The sequence below is a fragment of the Athene noctua genome, chromosome 9 (assembly GCF_965140245.1).
Source record: "Athene noctua chromosome 9, bAthNoc1.hap1.1, whole genome shotgun sequence".
Lineage (NCBI taxonomy): Eukaryota > Metazoa > Chordata > Aves > Strigiformes > Strigidae > Athene > Athene noctua.
The window spans coordinates 4,635,669-4,655,844 of NC_134045.1; the positions used below are offsets into that span (position 1 = coordinate 4,635,669).

The window sequence follows — 20,176 nt, forward strand, 5'->3', positions numbered from 1 at the left end:
CCTCAGGAAACAGTTGAGGAGTCAGGAGTCCTTGAGAAACAAATGAAGGAAAACACAAGCAAAGCTTTGAAACAAACAAAGCAACGCACAAGCAAAGCTGTCATACATCACATTGGTTTAGTCTTAATAATTACCAGAAATTCATTTGTTTGAGGCTTTTCATTCCCTTTCACTGCTCTGCCCTTCTCAGGGTATCTGAAAGCACATCTTTGGTCGCTGAGCACAATCCTGCCCTCAGCCTGCTTTGCTTGAGCAATGGGGACTTGAAACGAAGAGCTTTACACCACAGTCAGAACTGAGTATAACTGTTCAGCAGGGATTCTTTATTCCCAGTGCTGGGCAGCACTGGGGATTGCTCCACCACAAGTGCCACTCTTACTAACAAAACTCTAACTAATATACATGAAACCCATACATATGCATTAGATAACTTAGAAAATGCAGTCCAATGCTAATGGATTCTTAGAATTTATTTACATAGTTTGAGCATGCGTAGTAAAAATAGAGTGAGGGTCTTCTCCCCTCCTTAGGGGTCCCCACAGCCTTTCTCACACTGTCCCTTAGTGAACTTCAGGTTTCCTGTGTCCATGCTTGTCATGGAGTTACTTCATCCGTCCTCCAGCTCCTGTTGGTTCCAGGGAGGTTAGTTTAGACCAGCTTTCAGTCACTGGCATCTTCTTAGGCCCTTGTTTTCTTTAGTTTCCTCTGCTAGGGATGTACACAGGTTGTTTTTCAGACTGTCCAAGGTCTGCCTTATCTTTACCAGGCAAGGAGTTAAAGGTTTCAAAACATCTTGCAAGTGGGTGATGACTACAGAGGGTAGTTAGGAAAAAGTATAAATGAAATTATATACATTACAGTTAAATACAGGAAAAATACAAGAAAAAACCCTAGTAAAATACCAGTGATGTCTAATGTTAAAACTAAATGTCTTATTTTACAGGTCCCTGCACATGAGCAATTTCAAGTGTACTTGTAGCAGCTTCCCTTCAGACTCCCAGCGACACGCGGATGCCGCCAGCCGAAAGCTGCACCCGGGACATCTGACTGCCCGGGTTGTCCGGGTGGGTGGAGGAGCCGACAGGGCTCGGGGCACACTGATCCGAAGCCCCAGCCCCAGGACACCCCACGCAGAGCCCTCACTGAGCTGGGCCGGGCACGGCACAACACACCTCGGGGAAGCCACCGGCAGGGAGCCGGCGGGCACGGAGCTGGGCGTGAGCTGCCCCCCCGAGCCGCGTCCCGGGCTGCCCGGGCAGAGCGCGGCGGGAGGGGGAGGAGGGCGGGGGTGCTGCCGCTGCTGGGGCCGCCCCTGGGCTGCCGGATCCGGGGCCGGGGCCGGGGTGCCCGGTGCGAGGGAGCCGGGCCCGTCCCGCTCAGCCCAGCCCCGCCCAGCCCCCTTCCGGGCGAGCCTCGACAAAGCTCGGCAGGCGCTGCGCCGACCTCCTACTGGCTACCGGCGCTGTCCGTCGGCCGAAGTCCCGCCTCCGCTCGCCCCTGTCCGCCCCAGGGATAGGCCGCCGCCCTCGCGCCGAGGGAAGCCGCTCTGGGCGCCGCCATTTTGGGAGCCGCTGCCCGGCCAAGGGGCGGGGCCGCCGGGCCTGCGTTTGTGTCTGCGCGGGCCGGGCAGGGCAGGGCCGGGCTGGGCGCCGGCCCCCGCCGCGCCGGGAGCGAGCGGCCGCCGCGGGAGCGCGCCCGGCGGGCGAGAGGATGCGCGGGGGGGCTCGGCGGGGCGGTGCCGCGCCGGCAGCCCCCTCCGCCGGCAGGTAAGGGCAAGCCAGGGCGCCCCCGGTCCCCCTCCTCCGGCCTGGGGCCGCTTGAGGGGAGGGGAGCGCGGCCCTGCCTGAGGGCGCTGGGCTGGGTGCGGCCGGGGAGGGGCCCGGGGCTCTTGGCGGGACTTTCTCCGTGTGGGCCGGTGCCCTGAGGGGAGTGGACGGGACGGGAGGGGAAGGGGTGCCCTGCCTGGTCCGGTGAAGTGAGGTGAGGGGGCCGCTGACCGGTCCGGCCCCCTGAGGTGAGGTGGAAGCGGAGGCCTGCCTGGTCTGGTGAGGTGAAGCGAGGTGTGATGGGGCCTGCCCCGTCCAGCCCCGCGAGGTGGGTGAGGTGAGGGCCTGCCTCGTCCAGCAGAGCACTGTGGGCCGCGCCGGAGGCATCCGCGGCCCTGCCCCGAGCTTTGCAGCTCAGTGATAGCGTGAGGGCCGCTTTGGTCTCCACGGTTTTCCAGCTGCTCCTGCCTGGCACGGTCCTCGCCGCTGCCTTTGCCCTCGGGCGGTACCAGCAGGAACCGGTGTGCCACAGATGGGCCTTTGCTGTTGCACGTCTGGACCAGGAAGGACAGAGCACTGTGCCGGCCTTGTCTTGGGGTGTGGTGGGACTTGCTGGAAGCTTTATACTCGTGGGTTATCGCACAACCTGCTTGCATTGAATTCAAAGCATGTTAAGGAAAGAAAGCATGTTGGTGTCTTTGACATCAGCACATGAACCATGTGCACGTGAACCGTGACATACAGAGCTTCAGGTAGGTGTGAGTCAGAAGGCGGGATGAACAGTTTGACAGGAAAAAATTCCTTCATGTATGAGGTGACCTTCAGCTTCTCAGAGTGGTCTGGTGAAATTCCCTCAGCTTTATTTCTGCAGAGACCTTGCTGGCTCCCAGAGCCAGCAAGGTCTCTATGTGCATTTCTGCCACCTCTGCTGGGATCCTTGCAGAACGGGCAGTTCTGAGGCAGCAGTTGTTCTCACAGGTCTCTGCCCGGCATTAGTGTCATCGATGTAAGACCCCTGCTGCAGAGTGAAAATCCAAGTAGTTCTTGTGTTGTCAGAGATTCTCATGCAACCTTAAGATCCAATTAGGATGTCACGACCAGTAACAACTTTATTACTTGCACAGCCCTTGTTACTTGTCTTTGCTTTCTTTGCAAACTCAAAAGTGGTGACCAGCTGGATGAAAACAGTGCCACTGTAGCTCCTCCAGCACGTGCCTCACCTTCCTTGGAACCAAAACAGAACTTTTTAGGATGAGTTGAAGAAGTATGAATTGCTTTCTCCTTCTGCAGAGCCAGTGTTACCCTGACCAGCATCTTTCTGGACACAGGCTGTTATTTTACTACCTTTGGCCATCTGTAATGGTCCACAATGGTTTCTGCACGCTGCAGTCCTTGACTGTACTATTTAGTTTCTGAGACCTCACCCTTCCGAACTTCTTGACAGCTTCAATGTCAGGAATTGAACTGGATCCTGTAGGAATTGACAGGTTTTTCATTGTATTGGGTCACATAAATGCTTGTTGCTATGTATACTGAAAGACTCAAACAGCTCCTGTCTGTGACTGTAGGATGAGATTTTAAATTCACTGAAATTCAGAAAGAATGGAAACATTTTGTGAGCACTAAAAGGAATGGCAGCTAGCAGCAAGATTAAAGAGCTTTAAGTGTTTCTGTTTTGAAATTTAAGTTCAGAATGCTGTTGCAGGCATTGATTATTTAATCTCTCTAAAAAGGAGATTGTTTTGTGTCTCCTGACACGCAAGATACCTGTTTCAGTCTGGTTTTCACTTCCATATAAAAGCCCTGCCTTTTGGTGTTCCTGGGGGAGGGTCCCCAGAAAAGTGTTCCTTGCAGTGTTTGATCACCAGAGATACCAATGCACAAGGATTTACATTTCTGAAAGACTGGCTTATAAAAGGCTTTTCATGATTTATGTAACTAATTTGCTGAGGCTTGTTTGAAGGTTTGAGGCTTGCTGGGTCCTAGATTAAATACAGAGACATACCTAATTCTAAGCTGGTGTAGGTCACAGTTTCAGATGTTTCTTTCTCAGAGCTGTTTCCATGCGCTGCTGAAGCTAGTTTTTACTAGTTTTGAGCTTGGCTACTTGTGCTAGATGTGACTTCTGTGTATTTAGTGGCCCTCAGTGGATTCCTTGAGCTTGTCTAGCCTTCCTTTTGACTCCAGTCTAAATGACTAACGTCCACAGTATCCTGTGGCAAGGTGTTTGACAGCTTACCGAAATCTGGTGCAAGCAATCACCTCCTTTAGAGTCTTTTGATCTTGCCTTCTCTGAGCTCCATTTGATTTACTCTTGTATTGTGAGAGACATTGAAAAATTGTTTTTTCTCCATCCTAAGCCACTCATGACTTTATTACCTTCTGTGACATCTTTCTCAAACTGAGGTGTCTTTGCTTGTTATGTAGATTTTTTTATGCTTTTGATCACCTTTGTCTGCATCATTTCCAGTTTTACTTCCCCCCCTCCTTAAAGGTAAAGTATCAGAAATGCACGTAGAGCTCCCCAGAGTGGTGCTCTGGGACTTTCCAGTGCTACAGTGCAGTTCTTTTGGCGTCTCTGTTCATTCTTTATAGACTGTTAATTACAGCTGCCTCTCTCCTCAGCCATGACCTCATTCTGATACAGGGGATTTTTAGATTGCTTCCCCAGGGTGGCCTAGGCTGGAATGTCTCATCTGCTAGCCCTTAAGTGTGTCTGCAGGGTGTGCATGTGGGTTGGGGACCCAGAGCTCTCGTTAACCTCCCGTTACAGTTCTTTCAGCATTTACTCTAGTTCTGCCAGTGCCACGTGTGCTCTGTGACTTGCCCTGTGCAAGGATTGTGTCTTGCTGCCCTTCGTCATCCACACCCACCCCTCTGTGACTTGCATGACAAACCAGGACTTCCCTGTCGGCCAAAGACTGGTGAGGGAATGACTGTGGGTGGCTGGGAGGTGAGGGAAGAGGAGCGTGCCCTCTGTCAGTGCTGCTCTCTGCAGAGCCTGCTGGTTCCAGGATTTGGGGTGTCTACAGCCCTGATGGTCCCTATAACTGCACAAGCTGTGTCTTCATACCCCAAAAGCATGGCTGCCTTGCTGGAAGTCGCTGCTGAGGCTGGGTTGGCCATTTCTTAGTTTGTTGTGGTACTAGCGGTGAGCTGGTGTCCTTAAGTTCTTGTATTATCAGGAGCTGGTCTCCGCGGTGGTAAATCACTGGCTTTTGTGGGTTTGTGCCAGTAGCTGCTGGTGATGCTGGCACAGCAGCACGTTACATTTTGGGAATAAGTGAGTTTAGAATGAATTCCACCTGACTGAGGTTTTTTTTAAGAGGCAGTTTTATGGGAAACAGGAAAAAGTAAAACTTGAGGGGGTGTTACAGAAATCAGCTTATCTGATTATACGTAGCAGGAGTCTCCTGTTGTGCACATCAAGTGCTGCAGTGTGCTCTTTATAGCATTTTTAAACTTTCTAAACTTTTGTCTAGAAATTTTGTGTAATTATGACTTTGAGCATGTCTGTGCAATCTGGTGCAAGCAGGCACACACTCACCTTGCCTCTATTCCACCTTGTTTAGTTTGCATCTGTTCAAAAAATGATGCTCTTCTTACTGCAGGCATTTATCTTCTTCCCTGTATACTGCCAAGTATAGAATTGTGGGGACTTCAACAGTTATACTTACTATCTGTCCAGTTGCAAGATTTTTATTTTTGTGTCATTTAGAGAAAACAAGCCTGAATACAAGCCATTCTTCCAACCTTTTATGTAGAACAGTAAATATTTTCAAGTTCTTTTGATACCATCCTTATCTGAGAGTTCTGCTAAATGTTGGATAAAAAGCAATTAATTCAAATTCAGATGAACTTTGTTATTTGTAAAGAAAGTCAATTACTTTATCACTGCAAGCCTAGTATCACACAGAATAAGGAAAAAACATACTGAATTAATTCAGTAAATACTTCATGAGGTGTTTTATAGCATCTGTAAACATTTGTGTGTGTTTTGCAAAATAAATATTCACAAGTGCCGCTGTTTCTGGTTCCTAATTTAGTGTCTATACTACAAAACTACCTAGAAATTCAGCTGGGCTTGGGGTTCTGTTACACTGGTCAGTACAGGCAGCCCCCAGACTAACGAAGTGCTGCTTGCATGCAGAGCCCTCTCACTGTGGGTAGTTTGACTTGCACACGGGTGCTTCCTGGCGCTGTGTCACGATTTGCTTTCACACCTTGTAATTTAGCACAAGTATTTTAAGATGGGGAGATGAGTAACTGTCTCTCCAGAATAGACTATGATTCTTGTTGCTTGTTGGGGATTTTTTCCAAAGGTGTTGATCTGGTGTTGGTACCAGTTCTCTTTTTAAACATGGTCTTTGCTTTTTCGTTATAAGATTCTAAAGAAAACTGCATTTGTCATATTATTAAAGTTAAGAAAAAGTTTTTCTTTCTAAAAAAAAAAAATTCAAAAAAGGTCAACAGTGGATGTAGTAGGTAAGTATTCAAAAAGACACAGAAGAAGAGCCAGATTAAGGTTCTTGCAGTGTCGCAGATTGAGGAGACTTCTGACACCTCTCTTTGAGGTTTAGCGCTCAGGGGAATGATAAAGGCAGTTCAGCTAGTTGTGGCCAGAAGCAGTTCTAAGACAAGCTGGCAAGTAGGGATCCAAAGTGATTAATTTACCAGGAAATACTTAAAAGAACAGAAGAAGTGTGACTTCACCAAATGTTTATGTGTAGGGAATATAATAATTCTGTGCAAAACCCTGCATTCCTTGTAGATTAAAGGGCATGGTCAGAATTAGATATTTTTAACTGTCCCGAGATAAGTAAAACTTTTAACTGCCCACAGTGTACATAGAGGATTGCCCTTTCCCTTTCGAGAAGCACTTTTCTATGTATTTAAACACTGACATTATCTCTCCTTGCAGCCCTTTCCTCCCCAGGCTAAACAAGCTCAGTGAATCCAGGCTTTCCCCACAGGACAGATTTTATAGATGTTCTCTGCAGTGGCTGAACTATTTGCTATAAAATTGTTAAGCTCTAAGTAGTTGTTTTCAGTTTGTGTTATTTAATTTGGAAGAAAGATTTATATACTCAGAAGCTTGCCTGTTATTCCCAACTATCTCAGTTGGTCTAATAAAAGCTATTACCTCATTTCGCAAACCTTTATCTCATTTAGAGACTTACGTCATCACCAGTACAGCAGCACTTGCTCTTACTGCTGGTGCCATAGACTTTGTCCTGTCCTCTTGACGCTTCCTGTCGCTCCCAGTTTGTGCCTTGCCATCTCTGGTTTGTCTCATCATGCTCATGTGTGTTTCTGTATGTGTGTCCTGAGTTCTGAAGCTCAGAAGATGCTCGTGACTTTGTCAAGCTGCTTTCTTACCATTCTTCTGCAATAGAATTGTTAGACTTGTCCCTTAATACTATTTCTCTATGGATTGCAAGTTTGGGGGGTTTTGGTTTTTTTCATTAGGATCTTAGAGAATTTTGAATTTCGAATGAAGGATAGAAGCTAGCATTTGGGCTAGATGCATTTGATATCAAAATACACCTTTTGTTTATACTGATGTATAACTTTTCGTGTTTTAGGATCTGTGGATGGAACGGAAAGCTGAGGAGCTGAACATTTTATCAAAGGCCTACGTGTAGACCCTGATGCTTGAATGAGTGCAGAATGAAAATGCTTCCTGGAGTGGGTGTGTTTGGAACTGGCAGCACTGCCCGGGTACTGGTACCCTTGCTGAGAGCAGAAGGCTTCTCCATTGAAGCGCTTTGGGGGAAGACTGAAGAGGAAGCCAAACAGCTGGCAGAGGAAATGAACATCTCCTTCTACACGAGTCGGACTGACGATGTCTTGCTGCACCAGGATGTAGATTTGGTTTGCATCAATATCCCTCCACCACTAACTCGACAAATTGCTGTGAAGGCTCTAGGTACCTTTCTATCTTTGGAGTTGGACCAAAAATCCATAGCTCATTGGCAGATTGAAATTTGAAGCTGTTACCCCTGCACAGCTCTGGTTGCACCAACGTGCAAGTGCAGTGCTAAAGGTTTTGTGTACAATTGGTAGCGCCATCTGTGAGAAAGGTTACCTAGAATTTTTTGTGAAAATACTGTTTATAGTTGCTTATAGCTTTGTAAGTCTTGAACTAATTGGGCTAAAATATTTCACGTTGTCTTCAGACTGATCTTAGAGTGGGGAGGTTTTAATGAAAATGGACTGTTTCAGAGATGATGATGATAAGGGCATAAAATGTTTTTCTGCCCATTTAAAAAAAAACCAAAAAAAAACCTAAACAATTTTAGTTGCTTAATTCACTTCAAATCTTCCTGTGTTCTGCGATAGGAGACTGAGATTTCCCTGGGGTAGGGGGGAGTTGCAGCTCTGCTTTCTGTTTTCCCCACAAATAAAACCGAACTTGAAAGTTAAAAGCCTCTGAAAAAAATGTTTGCATGCACTCAGTAGAATCTTGGGAGCTAGAACCTAAATGCTCTGCAGATGCTGTTCTTGGCCAGCATGCTGTGACCCTGGCCACTGCCTGGAGCTCTCTTTGGACATCCATGTCTGTAGCAGGCTGGTATGATCCTGGGTGCAGACTTGCTGGAGAAATCCTTCCACCTGATGCAGGAGGGTAGATGCTGGGAGAGGAGAAGATGTTGGGGACAGCAGGAGGAATCCAACAAGATGGGCTGGCTAAGGTGTCTGGGAGAGAAGGGATGACACCCCGAACTGGTTGGGCAGGGAGGTGGGAGCCAACTGCCTGGGCATCCTGATGTTTCTTAATTCTTCAGCATGTGTCTTTGTAGTGTTAATGTCTTCTCACGTAGTGTAGCATGGATGTGAGATTGCATGTAATTCTGCAAATAACAAATGTGATATTTTTAGTGTGTTTACAGGAGATCCATATGAGTTAATTTTAGGATGGGTAGTATCTTAAACCATGTGAGCAGAGTGATTTGTTGTTCTTAGCTTCTTTGCGCTACAGTATTTGTTTTGGAAGTAAACAACTCCCTGCAGAAACACTTGCAATGCCACTTGGATATGCAGAGAGAGATTTCAGGCTTTTTTCTTTTTTCACATTGTTAGATTTGTTTACCTTGTTAGAGTACTGTCCTTTGAATTTAAGGTATTCTGATTTTTGAGTATTTGAACTGTAGGTTAGAATTTATCTCCTTAAATATGCTAAAATTTCTTTTAAACACTTGTTATGTAACGAGTGTTTCACTAGTTCTCCTGGCTCTTGATGATCAAGTGGGCTAAAAGGAGAGGATTGAACCTTCTCTGGTGAATTATTAACTAAAATGGACAGATTCTTTCACCAAAGGTTGGGACCCCATAAGATGGCATTATCCAGAGGAGAAAAGGAGGATAAAACTGGTGCGGAAGTACAGAGGTGATATGTATGCTTGACTGAAAGTATAGAGAACTGGAAAGCTGAAAAAAGCTGGGGGAATGAATGGATGAAGTAGTAAAGGGTAGTTTATTCTTCACTTCTGTCTGTCCTGAAATGTTCTGATCTGCCAACCGATGCAGGCATCTCAGACCCAGTGTGATGCTCACCTTGTCTTTCAGCTTTCTAGGTTCATCCCAGTGGTATTCACAGATCTGCTACCAAGTATGTCGTGACATATTTTAAGGCAGTGTTGGATGGCTTGCTGTGATTGAGCATTCTGAAGGAATACAAAATCAGAGTAGGGCCAAAGATGACAAGTATGTTTTCTCTGAAAGTTCAGATTGTTACAGTGATGTTTATAATTGGAGAATTATTGGCTATGAGTTGTATACAATAGATTGATGTTTACTAGCCAAGAGACTGGACTTTAGGAAAGATCAGATGTAGTGCAGTGATAGTGGTCTTGTGTGTCTTGTTTTGTTGGGCTTGGTTTGTTTGTTTTGAAGTGCTTACACTTTTATTACTTATTTGTATAATTTTTTTATACTTTTTTCTTTTTTTTAATTTAAAACATGCTTACATTTTTATTTCTGGCAGAGAGGAGAGAGACACCCAGTTTTTCCAGGCAGTGCAATTAGTTTGCACAGATTTCTTACTGACAGACATCCATAAACAAGCCTAGGTACAACTTCGGCATGATAAGGACAAAGCAGTAACACTGGATTGAGTTCATGAACCAGACAGATCAAAGCCCAGAGGGTAATTCAAATTAAAATAATCTTACAGTTTATCTCCACAACAGGCAAAGCAAGAAGCTATGCTAAAATTTATGCCTCTTTTGATCTCGGGGGAACTAAATTAATTTCACAAAATATCTGTGTTGTGGTTCATGTCCTAAAGTTAAAATGCATCCACCTTTGCATTATGTGAGCACAGAGCAGAGTTACCAGCTGGAGTGGAAGGTTTGGGATGCTTGCGTGTGAGGTGAAGTTCAGGGAGGCAGAACATGAAAAGTCCTCAGAGTAAAATTTCTTCAGGATGCTAAAGATAATGGTGCTGCATGTACTGAGCCCAGCCATCCAATGGATGGTTTGCGGAGTGGCTGTAGATTAACCTTTTACTTTTCTCTCTTGGTTTATACTGGTTGACTACTTTAAGACATCTTTGCAACATATTGTTTGATTCCCTGATTTTGTGGAGTCCCTACAAATTATAGCACATGTATGTTAATTATGAAGGAAGGAGTCAGAAAGGGATCTATCACTGTTTTGTCTTGTGACAAATCCAGATTTCCTGTTCTTGAAACAGGATGAACAAGCGTGCTGTGAGTGCTCTTTGCATATTGTGCTTCCCATCCCTGTAACCAGTAGCACGGAGAGCTTTTCAAACCATAGGCAAACAAGAAATGAAATGAAGGAGTGTGTTTTGGAATGAGCGTTCATTCATTGGGAGGCTCCCAAAGCAAGTACATCTGAAACAGGCAGTTACTGGGGAACCTCAGACACTCCCAGCGTCTTATAGTGGACAAAGCAGTGGTCTGGGTTGCTTCAACAGCACCCAGCTGTACATCTTCCTCGGTGCAACCTCAGGTGTCTGATATTATTCAGGGGAGTAAAGAACAGGTGCTTCAGTTCAATGGACATATTTACATGGGATAGATTTAGTAGTTAGCATTGTAACTTATTATTTTGCTGATTAAAGATGCCAGTTAAACTAGGACACCAGAGTGAAAAGAATAGGCATATTTTACTGAGGATAACTAAATAATCTAACAGAGTAATACAGAAAACATGCAGTAAGAAAAGACAGAATTAAAGCGGCAAATAGGAAAATACAGGGTAATGCATCACATCATTACCACCAGAGAGAGAGGGAACAGTGATTAAGAAAGATCCATCCCCACTTGCACCCGTTCCCATCACCCAGACCCACAGGCGCTGGGCAGCCCTGGTTACAGCGAGGGTTTGGAGAGCCCGTCCCGGCGAGTGGGAAATCCTGCACGGTGCCTCCACCCACAGCTGAGGCATCCAAAGTCGCTGCAAGAGGGTCCAGCCTTATATACCAAAAATCAGCAAGCCAGAATAGCTGGCACCTTTGTTTTGAGTGGAAAATTTCTGGTTTCATCCTCCTGTTTGATTCCACCCAAAGCCTGGCCGGGGCTGGGGGATGAACCAAGGAAGTTTCTAACAAGGCCGAACACTTGGGTTCTCAGCCTTGGCTGAGAAAGGAAAGTCGGATACATTCTCTCCCCCTTTCATCCTCACTACTGATTATATTCTGTCTAAGCTGCATCTTTCACTAGTGAGTTTACATATTTTGTTAATGACTACATGCTAAGTTAGCAGCTTCGGCTCAGGGCCTGTTGCTCAGGCTTCAATACTTCCACTTTTTACATCAGAATAGGTGGTTTGTTATAATCCAGTACAATACCCACTAGCACAATGGTTATCAGTTACAAAATATACAGGATTCATCTATAAGTCAACTCTGGCTTGGGCCTGTTGTCCAAGCCTTAGCACTTCCCTCGTGCAGTGAGAGGCACGGCTGGGGATTTTAGCTGCTGATGGGCAGCTGTGTCTGTGATAGCCAGGCAGAGAAACAACCCAGGGGGTGAAGCGGGGGCTGTTGTGGTGAGAAGGCTGTCCCAGCCCAGCCCGCTTCTTGCACTGCCTGGGCAGGCTGTGTGGCTGCTGGGCCCCTCCCGGCTGTGCTGCAGGGACAGCTCTGTGCATGGGTGTCCGTTTGCTGCGTTTGCTCACCTGCATGTCCCAGACACAGGACAGCGGGACCTCTTGCCATCCAGGCTGCTCAGTGAGACATGAAGGACCTCCTGGATAGAGCGGTGGGCCAGGAGTGGTCTCAGTGGCCTTCTCATGACCTGCTGGTTTGCATCGGCCTGAGGCTGAGAGGAGACCCCAGCTCACGTGCATGCTGATTGCGGAGTGACTCTCTCGAGTCTGGGGTGCATTTCTCACATCTTTTCACACACAGTCCCCCTCCCAAGGTCTCACCAGGCTCTAGGGTCCCTTCTCCTTCCTCCTGCCCACACTGGCACTCTCCCTACCAGGAAGGAGTGGGCTGGGTGGTCCTGGCAATTGCTGGGGCTTGTGTCCCTTCCCGGCACCTGTGATAGCTCTGGGCAGCGTCCAGCAGGTAGCATGAGAAAGCAGCAAGTTTTCTGTGCTTGTATTTTATTAACCAGAGCAGTAAAATACTTCATGTATGGCAAGTTTTGGATGTGGCATGGGTAAGCAGCTACAAGGGAAGCCAGTGTCTCAGTACTAATGGACAGTGTGGATCTGACTAGAGATGTACTAGAGATGTAGGATTCTGTTAGGAGAAAACAGTCTAGTTTATTCTGATGTCCAATAAGTCTTGGCTTGCCTGTTGGTTTTTGATTGCTTCCATAGGATGTGAACACCCTTTAAATCTGGTATTTCATTGAATGAAGCCATGATTTGGCTGTATTACATTAATGAGAGTCAAAAGACCTCCGTCTAAATGTTTCGTTTATTTACTAAATCAGGAATTGGTTTGAGAATTCTTGGAATCTAGCAGATACTTTTGCCCCTGAGCATGGAGTTAAACGGTTTAAGAACTCCTGGCAGTAGTGACCTTTTATTCTCTTTTTCCCTCCCTCTTCCTGCAACAACCAATTGAATAGCTGTAAATAGGAGGACTTCAGTGGAGCTATGGTCTGCTCGAGCTGTTGTGCTCCCTGCAGATGGGGTTTACTCCGGTGAGCACAGAGAAGACCCTGAGGCATGTTGTTAGGACAGCCTGCGATGAGCCTCATCACAGGCGGCAGAGCTGCTGCTGCCCTTGCTTGCTGCCTCTGAGGTGGGAAAACCCAACTCCACAGCTCCACCTCTTTTCTTCCAGGTGTGCAGCCCCTTCGGTGGGTTTAAACCCACCTGTGAGCTGATCTAACCTGCCCGCTTGGAAAGAGGAACCTTCCTTTTCTCCCCTGGGCTCAGCTGGTGAGCTGAACAGGCTCACAGTGGGCTCTGAGGAGCACCAGAGCTGTGTGGTGGCTCTCATGTCTCCTAGCTGGTAGGGACCTTAGAAAATTTTGCAGCAGTGATTTAAGAAAACAATATGGTACAAAGTTCAGGTTATTCATTATCAAAATAATAATAATGCCATGAAGGTTGCAAGTTGCTCTGCCTCAGAAAACAGAAGGCATGGCTGTTATGTTGGTAAGCGACCTCATAGCCATCTCCGACTCGGCCCTTGTCCTTGCTGCAGGGCCATCTCTGTGCGCTTGGGGACAGCAGGGGGGATGTCCCACTGCAGGATTATCCCAGAGGTGTTATGGTGTGCCCAAGGTCTCTGTCTTGGCACTCCAGCAGCACTTGGTGGGCTGTGCCGAGCTGTCAGTGCACTGCATTGACTGCCATCCCAAAACAAAGGCGTCAGTCGGGTGTTGCTCCTCAGGTAGCTCAGCCTACGCTGGCAAAAGGAGCACAGTGCGGATGTGAGGCTGAGTGGGCAGCAGAGCCAGGGCAGCCCACTGGGATCCACTGCCTGCCCTGGGCAGCACGGGTGCTCATCTTTGGCTTGGCCTTCTGCTCTTGGTCCCCCACTGCAGGGACCCAGTGCCTTTTGCGTGGACACTGCAGCTCCTTAAAGAGCCAACTTGGGGCAATAACCTGCCAGAAAAAGAGCCAACATGAGTGAATATTCCCATGCTGGGTTTGTACCCTGAGCCAGCTCCTGTACCACCAAACACATGAAGGGTGATGGGCTTGTGCAGTGGTTGAATGGCACCAGCAGAGCACTGGCTGCAGAGCTGTACTCCTTGTGTACACATACTGAGAGTTGCTTTTCTTTTCCGCAAACTTGAAGAACTGCAGATCTGCTTAGGATCCCGTGAAGATCCTTATGCTTTTTCTTTTTGCTTGTATTTCACTGTAACCTGGCTTGAGGTAAGTGCCATCTAAGCAAGAACGTGGATGAAGCAGTCACTGAAGCATCTCAAGATGCTTCAGCTAGTCTTGCAGAATATGGAACAGAGCATTGTGCTTTGTCTCAGGGGCAGGACTGGGGACTGGGGAGTCAGAAATGGTCTCTGACACGGGGGGGGTTACCAGTGGGCAGCCAGGTTGATCCCAGGAAGTTTGACCTCGCCCTTTGTTCGTTAAAGATTCTGTTGACTCTATTTAGAGGATTTCTCTGGATAAGACCACTACAATTTGTAGTCCTGTAATTTTCTGACTGGATTTTGCTTGTGTGTATTAGAAATACAGGTTCTGAGTTTTCTCTAGCTGTTGTTGTCCCCTGGCTGAGGTGGGCACAGCGATGTGTCACGGGACCTTGGTGGCCCCTGGACGGCTGAGGTGGTTCCCGAAAGGCTTTGCTCGCCGCAGCCAGGAGGTGGAGTGCTAAGAGCAGGAGCTGCAGTGTGGGATCCGGCTTCCCCTCGTATGCAAGAGACCAATCGAAGCACTTGGGCTGGTAGCTTCTTATCAGGGAGTCAAAAGCTGCTCTGAGCAGGGAGCACGGTCTGCTCCTGGGTGAGGAGAAGCTTTCAGAGAGGTGCCTACCACCGTGTGCAGCAATTCCTGCAATTCTGAGGCAGAAACTGTAGCATGATGTGACTGACCTTCAGGTCTGACATCACCACTTAATGTCTGGAGACTTCTAGGTATACACCTGGATGTTACATTGAGAAATGTTTAGATAAGTATTTTATCAGAATAGACATATGTGGAAGAGTTAAGGCATTCCATGAAAAAAGGATGAAGATGGGGAAAGAAGGGGGAATACCAGCAAAGCACCAAATATAGGAATTTGGTTGAAGTTTGTACTGGGATGCTCTTTTGTATTACTTCATTTCTGCTTTAAAGATAAAAAATAAATTTCTGACTGCCCACATTGATTCAGGCTGAGCACAAGATAAAGTGCATCAGCAGGAATGGAAATGCAGTGGGTCAGTTTCCGAGTGCAGCTCTCATTTGTGGAACTCAGCCACCTTTGCAGTCTAATTGTACAAGCAGGCTGTACGTGAAGACCAAAACCTTTTGCTTTCCAATTAATGATGCTTTTAAAACAATTCACCTACCAAAATATTATTTCTAATTCTTGCATTCTGTACACAAACCAATGAGTATCTTGTATGTCCCATTAAAATATTAAATTCATAGTGATGGCAGAATACAAAGTGAAAATCAAATCTCTCCGCTCACCTCTTCCCTGCAGGGTATGTGACAGGTTTTTTTCCTCTGGCTATACAGGCATTCAAATAACTTTATAGCTACAACATGCAAATTGTATCTTATTTTGATGCCATGTGATGCCTTGGCCATTTATCTTTCATCGTGTAAAAATCCTCTCTTTATTTGGAGCCTCTCTTTGTGGGAGTTTGTCAGCTCTGCAACCAGAGCATCTTGGAAGCAGCTTTGAGCTTTCCTATTTTAGTTCCCAGACGTTTACCTTTGAAGTTGCAGCAGGAAAGTCTGACTCTTAAAAACCCCACTTCTTGACAACCTTTGGGTTATCTGAGCATGTTTCGCTTGTGTGTGCTATGTATATATATATATTTTATTTTTTTTTTTCCATTTGTGCTGCAGGAATAGGGAAGAATGTGATCTGTGAGAAAGCTGCTACCTCTGTGGATGCCTTCAGGATGGTCACAGCTGCCAGGTATTACCCCAAGCTGATGAGCATCGTTGGCAATGTTCTCCGTTTCCTGCCTGCCTTTGTGAAGATGAAGCAGTTGATAGAAGAACACTATGTGGGCAACGTGATGATCTGTGACGTACGAGTTTATGGGGGCAGCCTGCTCAGCCACAAGTACAACTGGATTTGTGACGAGCTGATGGGAGGAGGCGGTCTGCATACAATGGGAACCTACATTATCGACCTCCTAACACACCTCATCAGCAGGAGAGCAGAGAAGGTCCACGGTTTGCTGAAGACTTTTGTGAAGCAGAACACAGCTATAAGCGGGATCCGCCATGTCACTAGCGATGACTTCTGCTTCTTCCAGATGCTGATGAGCGAGGGTGTCTGTTGCACTGTGACTCTCAACTTCAACATGCCTGGATCATTCATCCATGAAGTCATGATTGTTGGGTCTGCTGGTCGCCTCATAGCTCGTGGGACAGACTTATATGGGCAGAAAAACACCGCGCTCCAAGAAGAACTACTGTTTACAGACTCTCTGACTGTCAACAAGGGCCTTTTGGATAAGGGATTTAAAGACATCCCGCTGCTTTACCTAAAAGGAATGGTGTACATGGTGCAAGCACTGCGGCAGTCTTTCCAAGACCAGGAAGACCGTCGGACATGGGATCATAAACCTGTCTCTATGGCAGCCTCCTTTGAAGATGGTCTGTACATGCAAAGTGTAGTAGAGGCCATCAAGAAATCCAGCAGGTCAGGGGAGTGGGAGGCTGTGGAGGTGATGACCGAGGAACCAGATGCCAATCAAAACCTCTGCGAGGCACTTCAAAGAAATAACTTATGAGCATTCCTGCTTTGGAAGATAGGACAATTAACACTTCTGGCTGTAAAGTAAAAAAACTCTCTGTTTTTAAGATATGTAGATTCTTATTTAATAACCTGACTTCCTTTGGTTTTTTTTAAACGTGTAAAATATGTCATGTTCTGATAGGAACTGCTCTGATTTAAATTGTTTAAAGAGTTTAAAATGTTTCCGTTTTTGCAAATGTTTTTGTCTTGGAGACTGGTAGGAAAACTTGAATTGCCCTTTGCACTTGCAGTAGATGAAGTGAAGCATGGGATCTCTGCCATTGCATGGCTTGGAAATGGGACACAACCCCTGTTGTACAGGTTGCTTATTTTACCAATTTTAACATGAGAGCATGTAGAGCAAGATCAGGGAGTATCTGTTGTTCAGATGCCTTTTCCTTCTCTCTTAGGGACTGATTTAAGTTTTATTCCTCGGTTTGTAAAATTTTATAAAAGAGTTTAGTGATGTAACAGGTCTCTAAACTCCTATAGGACAAAAAGTAGAGGAACAGATTAATGTTTGTAACATAAGGATCAGCCGTTTGACTTCCTGCACATGGCAGATGTCTTTCAGTTTCATCTGAACTGGCACTTCATTTAAATGATGCTATGAATTCTCTGTTGATGGTGTGTTGGCAGGAAAATCTTCAGGAAGTCTGGTGATTTGTGCTGTTCTTCCATATCTGTAGACATTATTCCTTCTACTCAAGGGGCTGCCTGCATCCAGCAGCTCCTTTCCATAAGCTCTGTCCGTCGTTTGTGTTTACTGCCTGGCAGCACTGGTGCTGTGTCTGCGGGGCCACGTTCTCATTTCTGTGACTGTTAATAAATGCCTTCCAGGGTCATGGGATCTCCACCGTGTCGTGGATAAAGAAGTTGTACAGCATTAACCTTCCGGGGACCTGAAGACGGAAGTAAGGAGGTATTTCCAACCTCTTGCAGCTCTCCTAACGTGCTGGCTGGGTAACTGTCACACTACACACATCCTGATAGTTGAGAGAACGGGGACTAAATTGTCATGGGTAAGTCTGCTCTCAATCTCAAACACTGGATATCAACCCTCCGGCCCTGCCCATCCTCACACCCTCCTGCAGCTGGTGTCCAGTGGAGAGATCTGATGGCAGTTCATTGCGTTTGGGAAATGTTTCTCTCTGAAGGTATGTGGAAGGGATAATCCAATTTTACTACATTTGTGTACTTGAAAGCTTTTTTTAAAATGTATTTCCCATTCAATTGTAACCCTCTATTTATGTATGTTAACATGCAAACTGCTGTTTCATAAGCTGGTCCTTCCTGAAAAATACCTTGTTTTCTACAGAAATAAAAAGTTGTGTTTGTTGAGGGCATTCTTTATGCAGCTGTGTGCTTGTGTTTCATTTGGTCAAGCTGAAACCATCCAAATAAATGTGAACAGAAGCCTTACCCCTGGGGCTCAGTACCTGTTGTGTCCTTCCCTACCTTGGTGCCCTTTTGCTGCCAGCTGGGTGGTTTGTGTGTGGAAGAAGCTCTGTGCTTTCCTAGCAAGTGTCTCCACTGACCACCAGGGGAAACTAAGTCCCACCAGAAGATCTATTCCCCACCTCTGCTCTTTCCCTCAGACTGCAGCTGTTGAGTAGCTGGTTTTAGAGATCCTCTTGCCTATCTTGGACTTAACTTGTCAACTTTTCTGAGTAACAGGATCTTTACTTTCCTGCCTGACTCGTTGAAGCTGCTGGAAGACACCAACTAAAACAAAATCCCTTCAATATTGATGGACCATTTTCTTTGGTCAGTGTGCAAATCAGGTGTTTACCTTTGGGTGTTTACTTTCACACATTAGAACTCTGACAGAAACAAGTCTACTGCTATGCTGTTTTAAAGGGCAGGAGCGTGGCTGCTCCTGTGCTCTTCACAATCCCGTCTCTACTGTGAGCTGGATGAAGACACTGGAATTCGTTCACTGTTTGCAGGTGGAGCAGCGAGAGCTGCATCTCTGCAAACCTTCCTTTACAGGTAGAGGACTGGTGCGCCTGCTGTAGCTTTGAGCATCTGATGTCTGTGATGTCTGTGTGCTATGTAAAGCAGGTGAGATAATGTCTCCTGAACTCACCTGGGAGTTGCCGCCTTCATTCAGACAGAACAACTCTACCTGATTTCATGCACTTCGAATCTGTTTTGAAGCTGTCCTTGAACTGAGAACCTTTGTGTCAGTGTTCTTGTACTAGGCAGAAAACCCTAAAGTACAACTCCTTCTACAGGAGAAGGAAGCACAGAACATCTCCAGATGATCCCAGTGAAGGAAAGAGTGTGCCAAGACCAAGAGACCTGACTGCAGAAGCATACAGAGGTGAAATGGGCTTCTCATGGGCTGGCCACAGCCTCCAGCTGCCCCACGCAGGCAGAGCAGGATGGGGGCCAAGGAGCCCTCCTTGGGCTGAGGTGGGTCCCTGTGGTGGAGCCTCAATTCCCCCGGGCGGTCCCTGTTTGGCTGACACAGGGGAAGCACCTGCCAGTCAGCACCATTTGCAGCAGGGAAAAGCCTCCTGCTTTTCACCCATGAGGAAGGAATGATAGTGCATGCAAGGTATATTTTATAATGAAAAATTAGCTTTTTTTTTTTTCCTGGCAAATCAGGTTCTCTGCAACAAGGGATGAAAATCAATAAGCCCAGAGCTGTTTGTATGGGCCAGGTGATGCTCACCACCCTGCAGGTCGGGCCGCAGTGGTCTAACAGGAGGCAGAAAGCTGCACAGCTATTCAGATGGAGGAAGGAGCAGCAGATTGGAGCATCTGATCAATATTAACCTGCGTGAATTCTTCACCTGCTTCTGGGGCTGGGATCTTGGGAGCACTGCTGGCCCAGGGATCTGCAAAAGGAGCGAGTGCCTCAACAGCCCAGCCAGCTCCTCAGAGACAGGCTGAGTGTTTGCACCGGCTGGGTGCCAGGTCCTGGCAGTGTGGGTCAGGCAGCTGCTCTGGGTCTCCAGCCTGACCTCCTGCTTGGCGTAGGCCTGCCACCAGCTCCGGCTCAGGCTGGCCTTGGCTTTGTTCCACCAAGTCCTGGAAAACAACTCTGGAAGCTGGAGACTGGAGTCAACTGAAGAGTGCCGTCCTAGGGGGAAAGGTCCTGCTCTGTTTGGCTGGGTCACCTTAGAGCTTCAAGAGAAAACCTAAGGGCAGAGGTTAGCTGCAAATGGTGACCCAGAGATACCTAAGCTGCTTCTGTAAAAGCTAGGGGCAAGGGTGGAAGAAACAGGATAAGGTGACAAAGCCTGCACAGGCAAGGGCAAAGCATCCATTTCTGGGGGGGATAGCAGGCCAAGGCCAGCATCCTGGGGAACATAAGACCTGGGCAAACCTTGTTAGAGCTCACCTTCCAGCTGTGGAGCAGTTGCCCTCCTGGGGGGTGTAGGGGCCTGGCTTGGCTGTGCCAGCACTGGGACATCATCATCTTCTGCTGATGGTTGCATCAGCTCCGGCATGCTGAGGTTGATGTACTGGTACAAGGGGCGCAGGCGGGGCTGTTTTCCTGGAGAGGTACAAGAAGATCCCAATGCTGCCACCC

The 20,176-nt window shown here is 47.0% G+C and overlaps 1 protein-coding gene across 1 annotated transcript; it reads left to right on the forward strand.

The window, feature by feature from the left end:
- Positions 1–1,630: 1,630 nt before the first annotated feature.
- On the forward strand, positions 1,631–17,976 carry GFOD2 (Gfo/Idh/MocA-like oxidoreductase domain containing 2). The gene is made up of 3 exons (XM_074913558.1): positions 1,631–1,766; positions 7,352–7,695; positions 15,729–17,976. Exons 2-3 carry the CDS (start codon positions 7,437–7,439, stop codon positions 16,625–16,627), a joined length of 1,158 nt encoding a protein of 385 aa, XP_074769659.1. The 5' UTR covers positions 1,631–1,766; positions 7,352–7,436; the 3' UTR covers positions 16,628–17,976.
- Positions 17,977–20,176: the final 2,200 nt, after the last annotated feature.